Source organism: Haemaphysalis longicornis, unplaced genomic scaffold (genome assembly GCF_048455015.1).
Source record: "Haemaphysalis longicornis isolate Haplotype H1 unplaced genomic scaffold, Haemaphysalis longicornis Haplotype H1 scaffold_9, whole genome shotgun sequence".
NCBI lineage: Eukaryota > Metazoa > Arthropoda > Arachnida > Ixodida > Ixodidae > Haemaphysalis > Haemaphysalis longicornis.
The window spans coordinates 23,286,723-23,309,579 of record NW_027526460.1 but is presented as its reverse complement, the minus strand read 5'-3'; the positions used below and the strand labels follow the sequence as shown (position 1 = coordinate 23,309,579).

Genomic DNA, 22,857 nt, shown 5'->3' with positions numbered 1-22,857 from the left:
CTCCAAGGTTTCCGCTATCGAGGCGCGTGACGACGGGTGCGATTTACCCGCGTTCGCCTTCAGCGAGCACGAGCAGTCCCGGTGTGTGCGCCGGCGCGCCTGCGAGCTGCGCGTCGGCGTTCATTGTCGCTCGACGCGTAGCTCGCTGTTAGCGCACGTAAACTCGGCGAATCTTCCTCTTCTTTGTACAAGCTTAAGGAAAATGCGCTGGCGGGAGGCAGTTGCGGAGTCGCACTCGGTTTTTCACACTATGCACGGGCTGAATCTGCGCTTGCGCTTGAGGCGACTTCCCCGAAGCGTGAGCGTCAACGGGCTTTCCTAGGGCGCCAACAGATGCTCGCTCCATTATGGGTGGGTCCAGCAGAAACATAACGGGCGAGCGGGGAAAGAGAACGGGCCGAAGAATCCCCAATACACTTCGCTAAGAGATATTGTGGGTGGTACTTGGTAGACTGATGTGTGCTGCACTGCAACCATTCAACATATACCTGTTGGTACTTAAGCATCGACACTTTCGCGAGCCTAGCCCATCAAAGGGTTCTTTCTCATCGATTCTTTTTAACCATGGACATACATACGCACTCTGTGTCAACTATTTTACAAGGTGAGCTTACTATGTTTTAGGCTAAAAAGGGAGGTTGGATTTTGAAACCCTCGAGGGCAAAGGAAATGCGGTCAGCCGAAGGGCACTTGGAAAGTGTGTACTGTGCTCACGATACGTGTACGTAACCTTCCGAAGCAGCACTATACGGGAAATCCAACCTCCCTTTCTAGCCTAAAACATAGTAAGCTCACCTTGTAAAATAGTGTAACAAAATTCTACATGCCTTAGCATGTTCGCTATAGAGGCGGTACAGCTGCCAAGAGTTGCCGCAATCACTTATCTGCCACCGTGACCTGCAAGCTTTTGAAGAAGCAAGAAGCCCTTCACTCTTGGTCTAAAGAGAATGATCACAGCTCGGGTTATTGGGCAACACCGTGACGTACACCAGTTCGGAAAGCGGAAATTCCTCGGGGCGCTAAAGTCTGCTTACGGGCTTCGGAGTCGAAAACCCATACTATTGTGACGGGCACCTTTCATATACGCGTCCACCCGCCGACACAGAAGCCACGTAATTTTACCGTACTTAATCCACCTTAATCAGTCCTAATTAACCATAGTTAATCCGAATACAGCTTAATCAACAGTAAAACACAATTATCTGCTTTATTAACCAGTAACTAATCAATCATTGATTAATTTTAGTAATAATATTATCTCACGAACGGTGTGCTTTGGTTCGTTTATTTCCGGGGTTTTTGTACCGCTCGTGTCGGCACCGGGGTTATTCAAGGTCACTTTCTAATGAGACATATAAGACTTGCGCCTTAATAACGAGCGTTTCCTTGTGCATACATTTCGTCGTCCCCTTGCCCGAGCACGGAAAAAAAGCTTTCTTTCTTCCTGGGAAGATTGCATACGACATTCTCTTGGGACGTATACGTGCAGGAAGGCTGGCACACAATGTGCTGACCGTAATACGGCCATATACATGCCCCTGGGGAGGCGAGGGGAGAACAATGGCCTCCCTGCCCTTGTGGCGAGACGACAATGGGGTGCGGACAATCAAGGAACGGGATGTGTGCGTTCTCTTCGGACGCAACAACTTGTTACTCGACGTATAGTGGTATGCGCTGTGGAGTGCGGGTTTTCTGCATTCGCGCTGTCGCTGCCCCGATGCGTCATGTTCTTTACGACGACTGGAAAAACGCACCACCGTTTTTGCAGCGTGAGCTACACTGGCTGAAGTTGAGCAGTTTGGCGTGGCTCTTGGAGAGCCGTACTTGCGCATGCGCGAGGAGCAGTGGCGTCTCACGGCGCACAGAACATTGCTCGCTGCTCGGCGTCTCTCACACACCCCAGGCGCCCCGCGTCTTCACCGACCTCCGTTCCGTACGTGGCGGCCCGGTCCACTTGATGATCATGTGAGTGGTGGCCGGTTGTGCAACCGATGGCTCGTGCGTCGCAGCAACATCGGCGTTCGCCTGTGGAAACAGCTCTGGGGCGATTGGTGACGCTGCGCCGGAGCCGCTTGATAAATATACACGTGTCACATAATGCTTGTGCCGTGTGTGTGTCATTGAGCAGCAGTAAGCATGATAATCAAGCTAACCCTAGACAATCAGGAAACCTAAGAATAGCCAGCTGAACCTTAGCCCACGCTACGTATATCCTGGCATAGCCGAGCTAAGCCACTGCTAATTTTTATCTCCGCCTCGTTTACAAGTTGCTGTCTTGTCAAACATGGGGAACCACTCATGAAAAAGAAAAGGTATTCCGGGTCATGCACGTTCAGAAATTTGGAACAGACTTGAAGCCGTACATACGTAAAAGACTTTAGAATGAGTTACAGCATTTTGTTGCACCTACATGGTAATGCATTGCGGAAATAAAAGCGAAGGGAAAAATAACGTCGTCTTTAGAGTGAAATTAAAGGCAGTGCCAACATACCCAGCTTTATTAAACTTAGTATGCGGGAAATTCCACTAAAGGGGCTAAACACGATGAGATCGGTTTGAGCGTATTTGCATTAAAACAACAGAAACTACCTTTCCTTGAGACTGCACTACGCCACCTTCCTCCATTGAAACGCGTGAGATGAATTTACCTTCAAGGAACCGGCGGGAAAAATGACGTAAATAAGTAGCGCAAAAGAAAAAAAGAAAGAATACAAGCTCGGAAATGGGGATTGCTTGAAAAACCCCATTTAAAGACGGCCTCTGTACAGAACACAACTACACTGTTGGGAAGACATCTTTTAGGGGCAAGATATGTAGCTTTATATCAAAGCCTTTTGTTAAACACTTTCACAAGACCTAAACCACCTCTATGAAGTGCTACTCACTGAGCCCTTTTAAAGATGGCTTTACAACTGTGATGGTTTGTTAGGATGAAGGTTTTTAGGCAAAATATAAGGACTCTGTTATTAAATTTCGAAGACTCCAGCGCTTTAATTCCATGCCTCCATACGGCCCCACGTATAGGTTGAGCCTCTTTAAAGTTGGCTTCACTTCTGTACTGAAGTGCAGTGCACAGAAGATCTTTCTGGGGCCATTTAGGCGTTCTCGCAGGAAAATCTGAATGCCTCAGGAACTCTTATTAACAGCGTTTTCTTATGGGGCGAAAGCGTGACACACAAAGCGTTACCAGCCGCATAGAGTGGCTTTCTCGTTGAGTAACGATAGAAATTCTTTGCATGTAAAAGAAAGGACCGGTGAATATTGCAATGGATGCAGTGAGGTCTAGAGGAACCTTGACCTCACCGTAGAGCCCAGAGGAGTTAGGAAGACAGGGAGAACTCACGGTGAATGCGAGCTCCATCTCTGTGTGGCGCGTGGTGCCGACGAAGATTCGCTGGGCGAGAACGGCGCGGCGAAGCTTGGCGAGCGTGTCGAGCGCGGGCTCCATGCCCGGGTGGCTCATGAACGAGATGAGCAGGCCGCAGTAGGCGCACGAGATGACCGTGCACAGCAGCCACCAGCTGGCCGCCACCAGGCGACGCTTGAACGTGCTAGAGAAGCGGCGGTCGCAGCCTGCAATGAGGAGCAGGGCGCGTGCCGCATGAATGCATGGATGAACATGAACACGCGTTTATTGGAAACGAGAGAGAGAGAGAGAGAGAGAGAGAGAGAGAGAGAGAGAGAGAGAGAGAGAACTCTCCTTGACATGACCCGAAACATTGGTGATGAGTCGGAAATGGGATAAGAAGTAAGGAATGGGGAGAACAGGGAAAGAAACGCAGCTAGAAGCAGTCCTCAATGCCGGCTTCTCTGGTGAAAATCAGCAGAGTGTCGAGCAGGTGCTTCCTGTGAGGTGAGGCTCCAAGTGGATTGACCCAAAGTTCGTAGTCTGCCGGTCGTAGCGGGCAAAGTGTCTTTTGGCAGCGTTCTCTAGAAACAGTGAGTGCCGAACATTCTCACAGGAGGTGTCACGCACTGCCCAGCGCCGGCACATTTCTGGCACCGGCCCCGCCCGAAAAAGTAATGAGCCGTACTTGGCGCAAGAGCCGTGCCCGTGCTTATGCGTCTTAGCCGCATTGTTGCCCAACGGTTGAATCCGGGGCAAAAACCACCAAGAAGAATCCGTCTGAGCCTCGTGAAGAGCAAATCTCTAGGGGTGTAGTCAGGGCTCACTGATGATGACTATACTCAGAAGGGAAGGAGGACAAGGCGGGGAGGCCGACGGGGAGTGCCACAGCGTTGAATAATGTTACAGATCGTATTCGGCGGGACTTTGCATAACGTCCCGCCGAATATAGGTTAATGCGGATTTTTATATAATCTCTCCAGAAGATAGGTGATCTGCGGATTTTCATTAGTTTTTTCCAGAAGATAGGTGATATGCGGATTTTTATATAGCCTCTCCAGAAGATAGGTGATATGCGGACGGTGCGCCGAGCATTCCGCCGCAAATTTGTTTTTAAATGCAATTAAGAGACCCGCCCTCCACAGTTTTGCGTTCCTTCGTTTCTCCCCAAGTCCGGAGGCCACATTACTTTACCATTTCGTTGGTGCCGACTGCGCAGAACCGTGTGAAGTCTGCTCCGCTGATAAGGCTGCAAGTATAGGGGTTTCGACTTGAATGCACGTCGCCAGCGAAAACAAGACAAGGACGAAGAATGATGCGCACAGGACGCTTCCGTTGGTGAAATGCATTCTGCAGAGTGCCTTTTGGGTGACGGTGACTGAGTGAACAGTGAATTGTGTGAATAGGACCCCAAGATTAGAAGTGTGTACAATGTGTGGATTGGGACCTTTCCCTTTCTCCTCCTCCTCCTCCCCCATCCCTACTTCTCTGCAGGGCCTCTTGGCCTCTAGTCTTTAATAGTGTATCTCTCCCTCACTGGTGATACGCAAAGATGCACACAGGACAGGCATACTGTGTGCATCTTTCTTCTGTACTTGTCTTGATTTCAATGGTGAAGTGCATTCTGCAGTGCTGAATCTCAGGTCGGCCTTGCCTCCAGCTGCGGGTCCAATTTTACGCCCTTGCGTGCTTTACAGTGCACCTTAGAGACGCTTTCGTGGTGTTTTTTCACCCCGTAAATGACGCCAACAATCCCCCACTGCAGCCTAGGTAGCACAAGCTTTGCTTTTGCTCCAGAAATAAAGGGAGGAACGTAACTCCCGGTGGAGCCGTTCAACGGGTGCTGCCGTAGAGGTGTTCTTACCCAATGCGGGCTCCCATATTTTATTAGAATCTGCGTGAAACCAAAACTCATTTGGCCGCAATCGCGTTCACCTGGTACCGCGTGTCCACTAGGGATTCAGGGGGTACTTTGGGGCTGGTATTTTTATTTGTTGTCTGTAAATTCTGTTTCCGTACAGCCGCTGTTTTGCCTATAGCCTGAGAGGGAAGTAGGAGTATGAATACAGCTAAATCTTGACGAGCTACATATGCGCCTAATAATATCTGGAATTTCATAACGTGTGATCGCACACGAAGCGATTACAATGGTAGGAGCCAGAATTGAAGTTACAAAATTCCTTTGGGCGCTATGATTTGTAGAGAAAGCTCCGGCGCGTGCACTTGCATATGAAGCTGCATTTGCAGTGAAAATAAAACGTTAAGCGCACCAGCGAGCGTTAACTATATATTTTTGTTGCGCCATTTTCATTCGTCAGTTCTGGTTTATGTTGCTGCTAGTCGGGTTCCTGGTGCCACGAGTACGTGCATTCTGACACCGTGACAGGTGGTTATGATTACAAAAAAAAAAAAAAGCAAAGCTTGCGCCAAGTGGCGCAAAGCTTGAACCATAGCCAAGCTGGATGATTTCTTTCTATGTAAGAACAGAAGGGCACACCACCACGCATTTGAAATTATTTACATGTTCCGTCATATCTTTGCACTGGCGGTAGCAGTCATCTTATATATCGTCGTCTTCCTCATGCATGACTGGCGGGCCTGGATCGTTTTGTCCGCAGGCTTTCACATTTTTAGAAAAAAATACCAGACTTTGCCCTTAATGTCTGACCGACTACCTTTTCAAGTTGACCAGCCGCAAATGAACACCGGTGCGCTTCCATTTTGCCACACCTGCCGTAATGTGCCATCAAGAACTACGCCGGACACCCCCTCCCCTCAGGGAAAGGCCAGTGTGTGTGTGTTGCTCCAACGGGACCTCGAGAGACAGCTACATTGATAGTGAAACTTGAACATTACTTAGGCAAATGTACAACAACTAATTAGTGACGTCCTTCCCAATCCTCTTTTCCATTTCCGTACCCACAGGGCTTATTAGTCTCCTCTCTGCGATAAATTCATTTATTCATTCATTCTCCCAAAGTGGAACGCTTCAGCATGCGCTAGAACCGGCGGCAACCGTCTTTGCGAACTGGGCGTCTGTAGCGCGAGCTAGCTGTCTTGTGCTCCCCCCTTGAAGCGCGGACGCATGTGAGCTGTGTTGGTATTTTTTTGCGAGCGTCATGCGCAGGCCTGGAAGACGCCGGGTGCTCCCCTCAAGGCGCGTGCTCATGTGTTTGGTAAACGTCATGAGTAACTATTAACCGAAAATTTCGACAACGCCGCACACATTACGGCCAGCAACAGATCCGCTGTTAAAAAAATAAAAGCGTGAATACTGAACTACAGGGAGCTCCTAAAGTCGCTCTTCGATAAACGGGGGATCGCGAGGTCGACCCGTCCTCACCTTGCCATATGATGCCCAGGTAGAGCGCGAGGGCAACGTCCCCGGCCGAGAGGAAGCGGAGAGCGCTGTTTCTTCGCTCGGAGTGCATTACGGCCACGAGCATCGCCAGGGAAACCAGGTAGGCGACCAGCACGCCCAGCCACACCTGCGCCGAGGACGATCGCGCGCCGATTAAAGGCACGATGACGTCACGCGAAACGCCGGAACGACGCTGCCAGTGAAACAAGAGTGGCGCCAAAACAAGGGCACCGCCATTGCGGTAACACGCACGCAACAGCATTGAGATTTCCGATATGCTACTCTTTTGCTCTGAACCATGCCAGGCTCCGCAACACCCACAGTGACAGTACTCACTTTTTCTTCTTTTAAAGCTAGTGACCTGCCAGTGACTGATCTCTATAGTCATTTTCTGGGAGTTTTTGCTTATTGAAGCACCTATTGGGACGGCCGTTTTGGTGCGGGTAAATGTAAATGCAGTAAATGCAGATGTTGTATTAATGCAGCCTGGGGGGTGGTAGATGCTTCGCTGTCAGAACTCCTCGCGAAAATTTCTGAGCGCCACACGCCTCCCCCCTGTTCCTTTCGCTCCTTTTTTTCGCCTGTTATCTACATAGCGAATCGATAAACACTACAATGTAGAATGCCGAAAAATGACTAAAATTTTGTTGTGGAGCAGGATCTTTCGTTTTTTTTTTACCGCGAACCCCCCCCCCCCCCCCCCCCCGGTAAAAATACCACCCGGAAAATTTTTCTGTCTATACGTGTCACTGTCGCCTAAGGCAGGCGTGTGCGTGCGTGTGCGCGCACGTAAAATCTGCCCTCTAGCGCCCTATCTAAACGACATGCGGCGCCAGATTTCCGTCCACCGTATACATAAAGGTCAAAGGTCAGCGCATTCCACCCACTCACCTCAACGGCGAAAGGGCGGACAATGAGCAGGGCGCGGGGTTTCTCTGCGGGCGAGCGCACGATGAACTTGACCACCTGGGAGCGGTGTTGTACAACGTGCACGTTCAACAGCGAATACGACAAAACACAGGCGAGAGGTGGAAGACGTATACAGTACCTGTATGTAGTAGTAGTGGGTGTAGTCCAGGACTTCTTCGCGGTACGGTGTTTGGAAGGAGGCACTCACAGCGAAGTCGACCTCCTGCGAGACCGAGATAACACCTCTCGTCGGGATGCAGGTTACCTAGAATACCCCATATCGCTGCTCAAAGCAGTGGCGAACACTCTGAGTTTCTTTAAAAGTCTTTGGGGAAGAGGCTCAGAGACGCCTCGCAAAAAAGTAAAGTGAGCGATAAAAGGTAAATTCGAAAAATTTCAGCGTACATAACGGCCAACTATTTTTCATTAGTGCGGTTCTTTCTACGCGTACTACAATGGAAAAACGAAACGCGAACACAAAAATATGAACTAAAACACACAAATAGCGCGATTTCTTTCCATGCAAGTCAGAATGACGCCTGGCTTAGCTACAAAAACAAAGTTGGGAAATGTGACTTTCCATATACATCAATGGCGCGCCATTATTTGATCTCAACGAACAGTATTTTTCAGTTTCGAGTGTTCCGGTTCATATTTTCTTGTGTTTTGTTGGTTATGACTGTACAGTCGACTATCGATAATTCGAAGTCGCTTAGTTGAAAGTTTCGGTTAACTGGAAGTGATGTTCCGGTCTGGGCAATTTTACATGCAATTCAATAGAAGAAATCGCTCGATAATTCGAAGCTAATTGGCCCAATATTTTGGTTAATTGGAAGTTATTTACGAAGAAAAAGCATCGAGGTGACCACCATCTCTGGATAAAACTAGAATTCCTTTCGTTGCAAATGTCGACAAAAGACGATCGTCTCTGTCGACATTTGCCAATAAATGCCTCCCTTTGCTTCCCCCCTCACCTCTCATGCTGTTACCCTTCCGTCGAGCTCCTCCCAAGGTTAACACGCTAGAGGTTTGCTCAAGTGAATTTAAATTTACCGCGTTCCGCTGCTCCAAGTCTGGTGCCTAGAGTTCCTCTATATAGCTCCTGCAGAGCTATATAGAGGAACTCTATCTGGTGCCTCGATGGCAGCGCTGCCGTACGGCGGAGACGCGCGTGAATCGACGTGCTCTATTTCTACGTTTATAGAACCACGTTGCGCTACTCCACGTACGGCCCACGCAGAACGCAGAACCTATTTGGTGAAACCTTTCGTTACTGTTGTCGTGTGATTTCTCAAATGCCCCCAGGAGCGCGGACAACAGCAGGCGACGGTTTTCTGCAGTAGATGTAGTACATTATTTGCTATCGCAAAAACCACGCATCCATGAATTTTCAAAGAAGGAACACTGCAAATATCACTTATGTATTGATGTTCTGCCTTGTGTTTGCATAATGCCTTGTCTTTGTTCAACAATATTGACAAGTATGATTATTGACACCGGAATTAGACGTATAGGCTATGAGTATATAAGACTATTGCGCAGATTTTGTTTCACTTTGGCCGGGTGGCTGAATCGAGTCACGGAGAAACTGACTGGATAATTTTCTGTTCTTAGGGCAGCGCTGTTATCACCAGTCGCTGCGCCCTGATATGTGGGTTATAATAAATTCTCTTTACCCTCAGACAGACACACAGACAGACCAAAATGTCTGGGTTTAAGTAATACCCGTGCTACAAGAGCGTTTGGAAAAGAATCTCAGTCGAATGACCTTCGAAGTTTCAAATGTCATTCGAACTGGAAGGAGTTTCGCCGATCTACACGGCGATTCTCAAAGGCAGTTGAAAGTTTCCGCATTTGCCCGCCATGTTTTGGTGTCGCCACTGCTGCCATGTTTCGTTCTTGGCGAAAATGTAATTTTAGAGTTAAAATGGGAAAGAAAATAATTATTAGAGATCAAATTGATAACTATCTACAAGCGCGCACAAAACATGCACAAGGCCGCCAGTTTCTTTTTGTCTTTTTTCGCACCGCTGGTGTTGAGGGTACCAAGTTACCTCGTAATCGTAGAGCGAGTGACAGAGAACGAAAACAAGTGAACAAGTGAAAAATTATGAAGATCTTGCACTTTAAACACAAAGTTTTTCTCGTAAATAATTGGTTTTGTTATTACGGCTTGCAGAAACTGAGCCCGAGGGTACGACCGTTCGTGTTTCAAAGGCCCTTGAGACTCTCAAAGGTCAGTTGTCGTGCTCCTTTGACTCAAATGCCATTTTAATAAAATGCCTTTGAAAAACGTCGTGTAGCAGCTCAAAGGTGTCATTTGAGTCAAATGACATTCGACTCGAAGGCCTTCGAAACGCTCGTGTAGCACGGGTATAACTCAAAAAAGACTATCGTCTTTAAAAGCATCGAGGTGACCGTCATTTCTGGATAAGACTCAATTTTATTAAGCGCCAAAGCACTGCCGTGCTCTGCAGTATGTCAGCGCCATCGTTACCGACGCAGCGCACATTCGTAAAGCTGCAGGTCAGCTGAGACTCGCGCCATCGTTTGCCCCTCTCTATTTTGAGGTCCTCAACCCTCTTTGGTGCGCACAGCTCCGTGCAAGCAGTTTACGTTCTGGACGCTTCAGGCTTCGACTTTAGCGATAAGTCTCAAATATTAGGCCAAACCGTGTCGTATGCTCGAATTGCCGACGAAAGTCGAGATTCTGAACAAAATCAAGAAGGGTGACTTGTTGCCGACTAATGGAAATGCTGTTGCGCTTTCTGTTTAATTGGATCGTTCGGTCAATTCGAAGTTTTTTGCGGTCCCCGCGGACTTCGTATTAACGGGAATCGATTGTAATATAATAAGATGGCAGGTCGTGACCTTAAATAAATAATGGTAACACAATTGTTTGGGAGCTGGTTAAGGATGCACGATTAACTCTTGCGCTTATAGTTGGAGCAGAACAAGGCAAGGTAATTAAAAATGAAGTGAACGGGATACAGCCCTTCACCACACTCGCTTCATTTGTAATTATATCGTCCTTTTCGTTATAATGCACAAGATTTATTCGTGATTAATGGGGTTCACAGCACTGGAAAGAAAATTTCTGGATGCTAATGAATAATGACGACATTTGGGGGGGGGGGGGGTGCCCGAGTTTCATCATCAACCAGTTTTAAGAAAAAAAACAATAAGCAACAAGCAATCAACAGCAAGCGGAGCAAAACGAGGCATGAAATATAAACAAGCAACAACAAAGAACAAACGTGCAGCCGGCAGCCACAACCTGCTGACGTCCACAGCAGAGCGAAGTTCTTTCCCACGGACTTCTAATCGCTTTTATCCTGCACTAGGCAAATACATCCCTCCACCGAATTTTATGAGTTTGTACGCACATTCTCTGCTCTTACGTAGAAGCTAGACTATATAACCCGGTTTTATTATTCCAAGCATTGTTAAAGGGGTTTTTAAAAATTGGTTTGCTTGTTGTGATTGGTATTCATTGCGTATTCTCGTCCCGTTCGTGCTCAGTATGCCGTTAGCAGTCATTCGTGAACTGCGACTGGTTGACGGACCGCCTGTCATCGCCGCAAAAACGGCCAAACACCGCGCTAAAACATGGCGAAGTAAACCTCGGTTTACGTTATCGCGCGTCATTATGGCGTGGGAATAAGAGCAAAAATGTGCCGAAAAACCGTACAGTGAACACACCAGCCTAGGCAACATTTCTTCGCGCCTGTAGTTGTTTATTGGCGATGTGTAAAGACGGCTTCGTGGCAACGCTAATGGGACCTGACGGACTTTGTGTGGAGCAACAAACGGAAGGCAGCAAAAAGCAAGCGGGTGACAAAAGGGAGGGCTTTCACGTTTAAACGTTCCCGTAAAGTGCCGTTGAAAGTAAGGGCGTATGAGGAAAGTCAAGACGAACAAAAAAAAAATTGTTAAGCTGTGCAAGACGAGTGAATAAGGAGGAGTACTTTGACGGGAAACGCCCGTGTTGTAAAGAGTGGCCACATTCTGCTGTCAGCTTTCGCGAGGTGGTGTTGTCGGGCGTCGTGTTTCTGAATGACAGAGCCGTCTGAAAGAAACTCGGCGGGCGTAACGCGGAAGTCTTGGGTTGTGTGTCGCTGTGGCTGGGGGCAGTTGCTCACGCGACCACTAAAAAAAAAAAAAAAAAGGAACTGTCACTTTACTGGGTGATATCGTTTCGATATATGACCATCGTCTGGCCGAAAACCCCAGAAGAAAATATGCAACTGCAACAAACGAAACAAAGGGGTTTATATTTAAGCTATCAACTATTTATACTTCGCATATCCTTTCCCTCAACAGCACAGCAGACTTATTGGTAGGTGTCATTTTCAAGTGTCAACAATGCTCTTTTGATTGCCGGAAGTGTTCGTGCTAGGGCAACAAATGCGAGTACTGCAGCAAGTGAGTGACGTGGTACCCTCCACTGCTGATGTCGTCTCTACAGGAAGCACGTCATCGGGAACGCAATAGGGCGGACTTTTCTATACGCCCAATCTAACCCACGAGAGTAATTGTGAGAGCGTGGCCTTCTCACGTGATGCACGGTGACCTCGAGGTGGTGGTGCTGGTAGAAACTAGAGGTATGCATGGGCTCGGGCTTACCCGAAAGCCCGAGCCCAGCCCGGCCCGCGGGCCGGGCTCGGGCCACCCGACTTACTTTTCACCCGGGCCCGGGTCGGACTCGGGCCGAAATGTAAATGCTTCGGACGGGCCGGGCCGTCCTGACGGCCCGGGCTGGCCCGGCACAGTGAAGCAATACTAAGGTTTTCGATATCACAGAAACTACATGTTGCTGACGCGGTAAAAGAACGGATCAGGACTTGTTATGCTTAATTGGGGTTGTTTTGCCCGTTTAATGTTGGTTTTTCCTGTTATCATTTCCCTTACGATGCATTTTACCGCCTTGAGGTAGTTTTCGCTTCCAAACGTGCCCCAATCAGGCGCGGGCCCGTACGGTATTTGGGTTGGAAACACGCAGCCGGCCCGTCGGCCTTCTTCGTCCGGTCGGGCCGGGCCTACTGCGATAAGCACCGGGCCCGGGCTGCGCTCGGGCCCAAATTTTTGGCCCGTGCAGAGCTCTAGTAGAAACTATATTTATTCGAAGCTGTGTAGAAAGAGGCGCCGGTTGGGAGCACCGTCATGCTGTAGTCCCCTAGTCGACGGCCAGGAGCCCGTGGGCCCTAGCGCTAGTTCGGTCAGCTGGATCGCGCGCGCACTTGCTCTTGTGGGTCGGAGCTGAGCAGCACAGCCTCCCATTGCTCTAGCGTACTGAGTGGCAGGGACAGAGTAGGAGGGGGGGGGGGGGGTTGGCAGGGCAGGCGCCCACTATGGGGTGGAGGGAAGCGAAAGGCGCGCCGCACCACGCGCACGTGTGGCGATGATCCCGTTTTATGCGGTGGAGGGAAGCAGTGCAATTTCGGTTGCGTGGTTGAAGGACTGAATTCCTTTCATCCACCCTTTCCCACTCTGTTAAGCCTCTCGCCACTCTGTCTTGTTACCCCCCCCACCCCCCCCTCCCCCGCCTTCTGGTCCCCCAACGCAACACCGTACTGCCACTTGTCACTCTCGTCGAGACTTCACCAACAATAGCTTGAGGCGAGACCGAGAGAGAGAGAGAGAGAATAAACTTTATTTGGGCCTGCAGACGGTGGGGCGCCCTTAACAGGGGCCCAGGTGCCGTGACGCGGCCGCGACGTCGTTACGATAGCACCTCTTGAGCTGCACCCGGGCGCGCTCTACGAGGTCGGGGGGATCGTACCCCCTTCCGCGCGTCGCACTCCGGCCGCTGCCGTTCGAGGGCCGCCGCAACCTGCTGGACGGCCTGTAGCTGGGTGTTATAGTCCTTGCTCTTCTTCGCCGCATTGTACTGCGGTGGGAGCGTAGTGGTCTCGCTGGCCTCACGCGGTCGTAGTTGACAGTTCCAGAGGAGATGAGCCTGGGAAGTGCGGGCAGCCCTGCAAACTCTCAACTGCAAATCGGCGGCGGGCCCCGATCGAGTGGCGAGACCGAGACATATCCCAGAGACATATCGCATAGTGAGGCGTCCACGTATACCCGGGGGTCTGCTTCCAGCTGTCGGGCGAGTGCCTGTGCCCGCGCGGCACGCCTCTCGTCGTTCCTACCTGCCTGCATATTGCACGGCAGGGGCTTGGTCTTGAGCGCTTCCCTCCACGGCGGAGGTAGAGGGTGCTTAGGTATCTGTGGTTCGATGGGCCAACCAATCTTCCGGAGGACTGCTCGGCCGTGCTCAGGTCTGGCTCAGTCGCACTCTCTGGTTAGACCGATGAGCCTCTATGAGCTCGTCAACCGTATTATGTACCCCCATGTCCAGCAGCTTCTGCGTAGACGAGTACTGGGGCAGGCCCATAGCCGTCTTGGTGGCTTTCCTTACGATCGTGTCTAGCGTGTTCCTGTTCGCCTTCGTTAGCTGGAGATACGGGGCCGAGTAGGTGATGCGAGACACGATGAACGCTCTGACCAGGCGGAAGGCGTCGCCTTCTTTAAGTCCTCTGTTCCGGTTCGCAACGCGTCGGATCATTCCGGTGACCTGTTCGGAGGCCATCTTGATCTTAGCAATGGCCGCTGCCGCCTTGCCGTCTCGTTGTAACAAGAGACCGAGGATGCGCAGCTGCTGCGTGGGCTCGATGTCTACGCCGTCGATGGTAACGACCACATTCGGCTCGGCATCGTTCTTGCGTCTTCTGGGCTGCACGATGAGGAGCTCCGACTTCTGGGGTGCGCAGCACAACCCGCAGGTCTTGGCGTATTCGTGGACCGTCGTTGCCGCCTAGCTCCACCCCCATGTGCGCGGCACAGAGTCGGAGGGAGTTCTGCCGCCGCCGACGCGGTGGTTCAAAGTTTATGAGTGCAGGTGGTTGCCCCTAGCAAAACGAACCGAGGGACGTAAGAGACAGACGACAGTCGTTTTTTCGGTGACGCTGTTCGATTAATCGCTTGTGATTATATGCTCTTTCTTCATTAAAGTGCTTAGGTTTCCAATTTACAGTTTTGTGTGGCGGGCGCACAAGCCCTCCTTACGCCCAATCACTGGCCAATCCCCAACGTGGGTACGTGCCGCCGGATGCTCTCACGAGACGCAGAGCTCATTATATTGTTCCAACCTCTACTTCCGAATTTTTAACCAGAGAGAGAGAGAGAAAAAATATTTTTATTTCTCCAGCAGAGGCTGATGTGTGGGCGTTGCCCTGTGGAAGGCGTCCCTAGTCCGGGATGCCTTGACTTCGGCTGGCCGTCCGTGCTCGGGTCACCAACTTAAGCTGGATATCCGGGTCCGGGCTGGCCAGGGAAGCCCTCCACTGCTCGAAGGTTGGGTTGGAAAGGGGGGGCAAGTCTGGAGTTCGTTGGCACTCCCACAGTATATGGTAGAGGGTGCCAGGCTGGGGACAGTGAGCACAGAGGGAAGAGTGTTGGGTGGGGAAGATGAGGTGGAGGCGGGTGGGATGTGGATAGGTATTCGTTTGTAGCCGCCGCCAAGTTGTAGCGTCCTCTCTGGAGAGGCGCCAGTGTGGTGGTGGGAGACGACGGCGAGTTTGCCGGTAATGCGCGAGAATCTCCGTGTAGCCACTCAGTGGGTGGGGTTGATCGTGAGGGGGTAAACATTGACCACCGTCGGCAATGGCTCGGTGTATCATATCGCGAGCCGCGGCGTGAGCCGCTTCATTGCCGGGGATGGCGGCGTGTCCAGGAGCCCAGACGATGCGGATGTCAGGGGTCGTTGAGCAGTTTTTGAGGATGCGAAGTGCTGATGAAGAACTTGTGATTACAGTCAAAGTCCAATTTAACGAAACCAGATTTAACGAAAGTTCCGGCTTAACGAAGATGTCACGAGCCGCCCTCAGACGCACATAGAGACCAAAGGGTTGACAAACTTGAAATAACGAAATCAATTCCATGGTCCTTCTCGCTTTAACGAACGTTTTTACAGAAAATGCCGCTCAAAAAGTGTTAATTTTTGGTCTGGTTTGTAGAGAACGCCTTAGGGTTGATTCATGGCGCCGAAGATAACATCACGGAGAGCCTTTGTCGCGCTTTTTCGGAACTGCGCGACGCAAAACGGGAGTTGTAATTTTGCTGCAGATGTTTGCCGGAACGCATATAGCGAATTAATTGAGCACGAATGCCTAACTCGATTTACCGAAGTTCTCGATTAAACGAAATCGCGTTAAATAGAGTTTTGACTGTATATGCTTTCTTCATTCGAATGCTTACGTTTCTAATTACAAAATTTTGCGTATCGGGCAAGTCAGCCCTCCTTACGCCCGATTCCTGGCCGATCCCCCACGTGGGTGCGTGCCGCGTTGCAAGGGACATCACGAGGCGCACGCTCACGTGCTCTCGGCATTTTCTTGGAATTTTTTCTGTTCATTAATGGCGCAATCAAGAGCTGACACAGCTCTTCTGATAAAAGTGTGCCGAAATAGCTCATGATATTGGCGTGTTGCGCTTCACCGTCCGTCCTGACTTATCCGGCTCCCCTTCGGAGCCCTTTCTCTGTTTCACCAATAAAATCACAGCACCCCCCTGTTTATTCTGTCATTCCCATCTTCCTCCCTAATATTTCCCCATAATTTTACCCGACTGCGCTCACGAGAAGGGCTCACAATCTTCGATCTGAAAAGCTATTTTTAGTTTCTTGGTCTCTTTCCTTAACCGTTGGTACATCTTTCTCATCTTTAAAAAGACAGCATGCACCGTAGTTTCCGGAATAGAACCGGCAGCCTCGCACACAGGTGCCGATTGGCCGCCAGCGCCACAAGGAGTGCCACAGTGCTGTCAAAAGTGTGCGGTATACCGACAGGCGTGTCAGACAGGCGAGCACTGTGCACGCACTTTTCTGGAGACCATGCCTGCGATGCCGGTCCAGCGGCCTCTTCTCTTGGCACCCCAGGTGGCTTCCGGGTCTCGCACGGGAACGAGGCTGGCGGAGAAAGAGGCGTAAGCGGAGAAGAAAACAAAACAAAACAATCACAAAAAACAGAGAAGATGCGTATTGCCTCAGCGCTAACGTAGGGAAAAGGTGTCACACTAGATTACAAACGTCTATGATGCTCCCAAAACACCACCGACGGGCACCGTTCCTTTACCCGCATATGCACTGACAAGGCTGGTTAAGGCGAAGCAAGTAACACACGGGCGAGTGTTTAACCTGCAGACGAGTGATAGTGGAATTATTCATAACGTGCGCCTGGACTCCAAACCAATAACGAAAAACCTCGTCACTAATTTTCTGGCTGCACCTTATGGTGCACCCGGAAAGAACTTTATATAAAGTTTACACCCCTGGTCAACTCGGAAGTCTAGCTCGCGTGATATAAATAGTGTAACAGATGATCATCTGCAGAGGTACGGTCTAAATGCGTTTTCGCCGCGGAGCATGCACCTCCGTTACTGCAAACGTATGATATTGGTGGAAATCATATTGCGACGTCGTAAGAGTAACATTTTTCGCAACAGCCACAGCAGCAACAAAACACAAAGTCACGAAAAACTACTTTGGTAGTAATCTCAAGGATGCGGAAGCATTTGCTCGCGTTGACCGACTCATTGCGCGGAAGCGAACAGGCCAGCGTCTCTGCATTGACTGAAGCGTTCACTATTCGGTACACGATCCCAGTTTTTCCGCCGCGCATTAGCTGCTTTATGGACGTGCTCGGGATTCGAGGAGAATTGAGACGATGAAGCGGGGGCCGCGGTGGAAGTTGTTGGTGGGAGCTAGACGAGGAATTTTGCCGTCGCGGAGGGAACCTTTGTACGTATGTGGAGCACAGCAGAAAGTCTGCGACGTCTTTGTCGGAAAACGCTTGATGTGACATGTCAAACGGCATGATTCAACCGCGCTTTGGTGACTTCTCAGCGAAAACTTTTCTTTTAAAGTACTTGACGCAAGAGTGCCCTTTCTGTTGTTTCTGATGACGTGCGCCGGCGGGTTGCCGACAAAGCCATTCTGCGTCTTCGTCGCGTTTTGCCTCGACTTTCTCGTCGTCTAAGTGAGATTTGTTCCGGGTAACGTTAGGTATTCCGCACTTGCATCGTACTTGGCGCTCGTCCAAGGGAGCTAGCTCGGTACTTTTTCGTGCCTGTTCTGCATGACGGCTTTCCCTGTAGAGTCGCTGGCTCGCTGCTCTAGAGCCCCACCTTTCCTCTTCTGGTCTTGTTGGTAGCAGCGGTTCCTTTTCTCCTTCTCTCATTCAGATGTGTTTTTTTTTTGGCAACCGACATGCTCGTTATCAGTCGGCGTTTTTTCGCCTTTGTTATTCATCAGTGAACTGTTAATGGGGTGAACAACGGCACGCGGCGCTCCTTTAGAGAACCACCTAAGGGAAATTTTCACCACTGCGCATCAGCGCGGTGAAGAAGAGACTGTTAGAGATTAGCGTATACGTACTCTCTACAGGCGCTGCCATTCCGGCCAGGTTGACCTTTTTTCTCTCTTCCCATTCCTCTCCTTTTCTTTTTCTTTGCTATCCTCAACTCGGACCAAGTTTATTCATCATCGTCATCATCGTCATCATCAGACTCAACATTTCCTTATGCTCTCCTCATTACGTCATATCTAACTGGATTCGCTGAATAAACCTAATTCTTCTTGGACAATCACCCTAAGTGGGTAGGCGACATTTTCTATGGATCATCATCATCATCAGCAGCAGCATCATCATCACAATCATCCTCATCATTGCCGTGCTTGGAGGGATATTTGCGAAACTGGAGAAATTTTAAAACTGAGGCACCAAGATTAGTGAGCGTACATTGTAGGGAGCGCGGAAGCGACGTTCTCCGAATTGCCTTAACGCTTCGCTTGCCCTCCCCAGGGCTCTTGTGCCTCCTCTCAGCGGGAAGCGTTTCGTGTACTCCCGCTACTCCGTGTATTCGCCACTTAGACTACCATTGGTGAATATGCGGTGCGCGGGAAAATGCTTTGCGGCAAAGCCATTTTTATAGAAGCACCAGCAATGTACGCCAACGCAGACGGTTCAATAGCGTCTTTCTCTATTGGACTTGAAGGAGGCGCGCGAGAGCGCCTGATAATGAAAAGGGGTGATGCCTTTTCATTCATCCAGTTGAGCATAAAGGTACGAATGGGAAACACACTTATTTTTTTTATATGATTATAGTAGCAACATGGCAACCTCGTCGGTTTTTTGAAGACAACGCGATGAACCTCACATCAAAAGTCACAGGTTGTATAAGGCTGCGCACATGTACGACTGCAAAAAAATCGCAGCGTGCAGTAACAATGCCTACGCTACGCTTTGGGCCTGCTTGGTGGAATAGGCTGTCATTTTTTTTTGTTACGACGTAAGGTAACAGTTTACCAGAAGAATCACACCAGCTATAAGCAGCCGCAAAGAGCGTTCACCTCACGTTGAAGGCGTCAGCAAGGCTGTAGATGAGCGAGAAGTCCACGCCGTCGAAAGTGACGAGGCCGTTCTGACTCGCTTCTTTTGACACCGAGAATGGAGAGTACTGAAACATCGCACGAGAACACATTGATGCAGCGCTTAACCGAAAAACTAATGCTTGGGGCAAAATGCATAGAAAAATCCCCCGCATTTCCCCGAGGGGAAGAATGTGAAAGTGCGAATGCACGAGTTGAATTTGCGTGGTTCGGTAATGTTCGCGAAAGAGAGATCACACACGCACACACAACTACAAAGAAAGAAAGATGCATTTATTCACAGACACCTATTTGTGTTGTCGTTGTACTTGATTGCTAGAGCGGATCTCAGCTTTGAAATTTTGTGTCAGTACTCCTTTAAGCAGGTGCATTAGCCCTTCTCACGCCCGATTCTTGGCCAATCCCCCACGTGGGTATGTGCCATGTCAGCGGCCAGGCAGCGCGCGCCCATCTCCCCCCGTTGCCAAGGAAGACGAGGAGATTCCTGGCCAATCCCCCACGTGGGTATGTGCCATGTCAGCGGCCAGGCTGCGCGCGCCCATCTCCACGTGCGCGGACATCGCCGGTGGACGCAGGTTCAGGGTCGCTTAAGAAGTGCATTGCACTTAATAAACAAATGTCCAACAGTGGCGGCAAACGAGCGGCTTGCGGGAATGCTTCTCAGATTAGTTTTCAGAAAACGTTTTCAATAAAGTGATGTTGCATATTGAATTCACTGTCCCTTTAAAATGGGCAGCAAGTAACGCTGCCGTCTCATTGTTAGGACGCGTTTATATTTGAATGATTTCCGATATTTGAGAACTGAAGACAAGTGCCTTCAGTAACCATTATCTACCCAACCCTCCAGTAGTTTTGCGATGCTGCATGTATTTCCTTTATGATATACACATTCTATGAGATGCCATTGGCACTTCGCATAGGGCCGCTCCGTCAGCTTTTTCGGGTGTCGGAGGACGCTTACCTCGACGTATCCGACACGTAGACGCTTCTGGCCAAATTGCCGTATGACTGGGGAAAGCTCGAGCGGCAGCACCGTCCTGTCGAATCCCTTCCGCATTTCCCACAGGGCGTACTCGTCTAGCTCGGAGCAATTTCGCGAGAGAAGATTGGCTCGCTTTATCTCGAACACCGTCTGCGACAACGGAACAGCGCTTCTTGTAGTAGTCTGTCCTGGCAATAAATGCAACGACGCACCATGTGGTTTCACGCCCTGGAAGTTGCGAAGTGATTTGTTAGAAAAGGCGAGAAGTTCACGGAATTCAAGGGAGGCGGTCGAAATTTACATGACTTTCGGTGTCACGGCTTGTATAGGTGCTCAATACGGGAAGGTTCCTCCCAAGACGGCCACCGCTAAGCTGACAGCGTGGCATTTATATCGCTGCTCCGGCATTCGTTAGGCTAAGCTTTCGTAGCTTAAAGACTTGTTCAATTGCGAGTAGGATGGCGAGATAAGTGCTTTTTACACTTTACTCTGTGCACTTTTACACTTTACACTTTACTCACGCTTCCCAACTTGCGCGTTGTAGACTAGAAAAAAAAGAGCCACACGGAATTCATAGCGCCCGACAAAACGTTGCCACCCGACCTTTGTAGGGTACATAAAATCCGGCCGGACTGGGACTTTCAGAAGTCGTCTAGGAGATGGAGTACCTATGTTTTAAAGTGCGGGAACAGAAGTCTCGCTTACTGTAAGAGTGAGCACAGTTTGGGAAGGCGCGAGAGGCGTGGTGGTCAGGCCACCTCCCAACCTCGCCACTGCGAACCACCGCGAAGGTCACCGGGCCACGGAATTAAATTACATAGGAGCACCGACTGCCGCCTGCGAAAAATTACCGGCACCGCCTTTCGAACTTCATCGTAGTTCGTAGTTCAATTATTTAGGAAGACGTGAGACTCGGGACGCATTGGTAGACTCGTGGTATAACTTCGTTTAGGAAACCCTACGCTGTTTCTTAAAAGAATTGCAGATATATATATATACAGGAAGAAATGCCGGCAGTCTACAACGCCAAAGAAGGCATAGGGGAATGGTTAGAATATTTTTTACCGTTAGTGACGTTACATTATTATTTATTATTATTAATTACGTGAGAAAGAAAGAAAGAAAAACACGCGCCCAGAGTGGGGACCGAACCCACGCCTTTCGATTAGATCTCGAATGCCTTACCAATTCGGCTATCTGGGCGACTGTGTTCCGCTTCACTTTCTGGGGTATTTATATCTACTACAACTGTATCTGACGCTTGAGGGTGGTAGCCAGCGCCACTCAGACTACACGGGGAGAAGGGGACCTTCTTTTCAACCCCCGGGGCGTGACGCGAGCGTCTACAGCCTGTCATAAGTGGGTAACGGGCGGGAAACCCTCTTATGCTACCTTGGCATCAAGGCTGCCAGAACCGAGGCCCTCGCTAAGCTTTCGCATGATAATGGGGTTTGTAAATGAGGGGCTCGTTAGGAAATACAGGAAGAAATGCCGGCAGTCTACAACGCCAAAGAAGGCATAGGGGAATGGTTAGAATATTTTTTACCGTTAGTAACGTTACATTATTAGTTATTATTATTAATTACGTGAGAAAGAAAGAAAAAAAAAAAATATATATATATATATATATATATATATATATATATATATATATATATATATATATATATATATATATATATATATATAGAGAGAGAGAGAGAGAGAGAGAGAGAGAGAGATAACTTTTTTGATTGCAGTAGGGTTAGGGGGCTGGAACTCGCCTGGCCCCCTTAGCATAGCCCTGTCCACAAGGGAGAGTTGTGTCTGCGTGTCAGCGCTATCCAGCGCCCCGTCCCACTGCTCGTCGGAGAAAATTCGCGCAAGTATGCACGAATTTTATTTATAATGTTTAGGCTCGGACATGTCACTCACATACAAAAATTTGGGCATTGGCTCGGTTTCGCTAAAGTAATTTTGTACGTGCAGTAAACAGGTTGCGTGGAAAACGTGATGGACTCTCACTTGGTTGGCAGAGACGGGAGTGACGAGCAACAGTCTGCATGCTCCCAGAGTGTTCCGCTTGGGAGTCGCCGGCAGGAATACGACGTACCGGAAGGCCCGGTACAGCACCAAGGAGCTTACCGCTTCGTGTAGCTGTTGTTGCGGCAGCAATGGCGGGAGAAAAGGGTTAGGTTAGGCATACGCCCCAAAAAAGGTGACATAAGTGCTTCGACCTTCTGACTGACTGTATTGCGTTTTGGCCTTTCAAATGTTTGTGTAGCTCAACGGCAATCTGCCCGAGATGGCGCTCTCTCACGCGTAGCCACCAGCTGTAGCGGAAACTGAAACAAAATATTTCCTCGTATGCTTCACTGGTTCAGTGTCACTAGATAAGATACGGAGCACCGTCACTGAGGCACGCAAGTGAGCAAAGGCGGCCATTTTGGTCTTTATCAGTGCTGCCAGATTGTCGCTTCTCCTATTTCACCGCTAACATTGGCGAGGTCATTTGCAAACCACACTGCCGAAGACGTAGCAACACGGCATCTTCGGCCCCACTTCTGTAGCTGAAATGCTGCTAAGCGCGTTTTTCTTTGATTCGCGTTTGGAACGACGCCAGTCGTCCGCAGCCGCAGGACAAGCCAAGCCTGCCACAGTTGACCGACAAAAACGCATAAACAACAAAATGGCGGTGCCTATAAACCGTCGAAGTGTAAACAAGTGTCACGTGATGAAAACTGACCAATGATCACGGCGGCGGCAGGGAACAATAGGAGAAAAGAGTACCGATACTCTGTAACCTTATCTAGTGGCACTAGTTCATGCCAGTGCCA

General features: G+C 49.7%; 2 protein-coding genes across 2 annotated transcripts in view; one reads left to right on the top strand and one right to left on the bottom strand.

The window, feature by feature from the left end:
* Positions 1 to 20,151, bottom strand: part of LOC144152473 (glutamate receptor U1-like) — a 28,860-nt gene extending 8,709 nt beyond the window's left edge. The window contains exons 1-7 of the mRNA XM_077683744.1: positions 20,021 to 20,151; positions 19,021 to 19,127; positions 16,491 to 16,578; positions 7,756 to 7,839; positions 7,599 to 7,673; positions 6,690 to 6,834; positions 3,344 to 3,573 (exon numbers count right to left, since the gene is read on the bottom strand). Coding sequence (XP_077539870.1) covers positions 3,344 to 3,573; positions 6,690 to 6,834; positions 7,599 to 7,673; positions 7,756 to 7,839; positions 16,491 to 16,578; positions 19,021 to 19,127; positions 20,021 to 20,116 — 825 coding nt within the window. The 5' untranslated portion in view covers positions 20,117 to 20,151. The remainder of the gene's footprint in view (positions 1 to 3,343; positions 3,574 to 6,689; positions 6,835 to 7,598; positions 7,674 to 7,755; positions 7,840 to 16,490; positions 16,579 to 19,020; positions 19,128 to 20,020) is intronic.
* The window catches only part of LOC144152472 (solute carrier family 2, facilitated glucose transporter member 8-like), a 285,436-nt gene that overhangs the window by 7,192 nt on the left and 255,387 nt on the right, over positions 1 to 22,857 (top strand). The window lies entirely within an intron of this gene.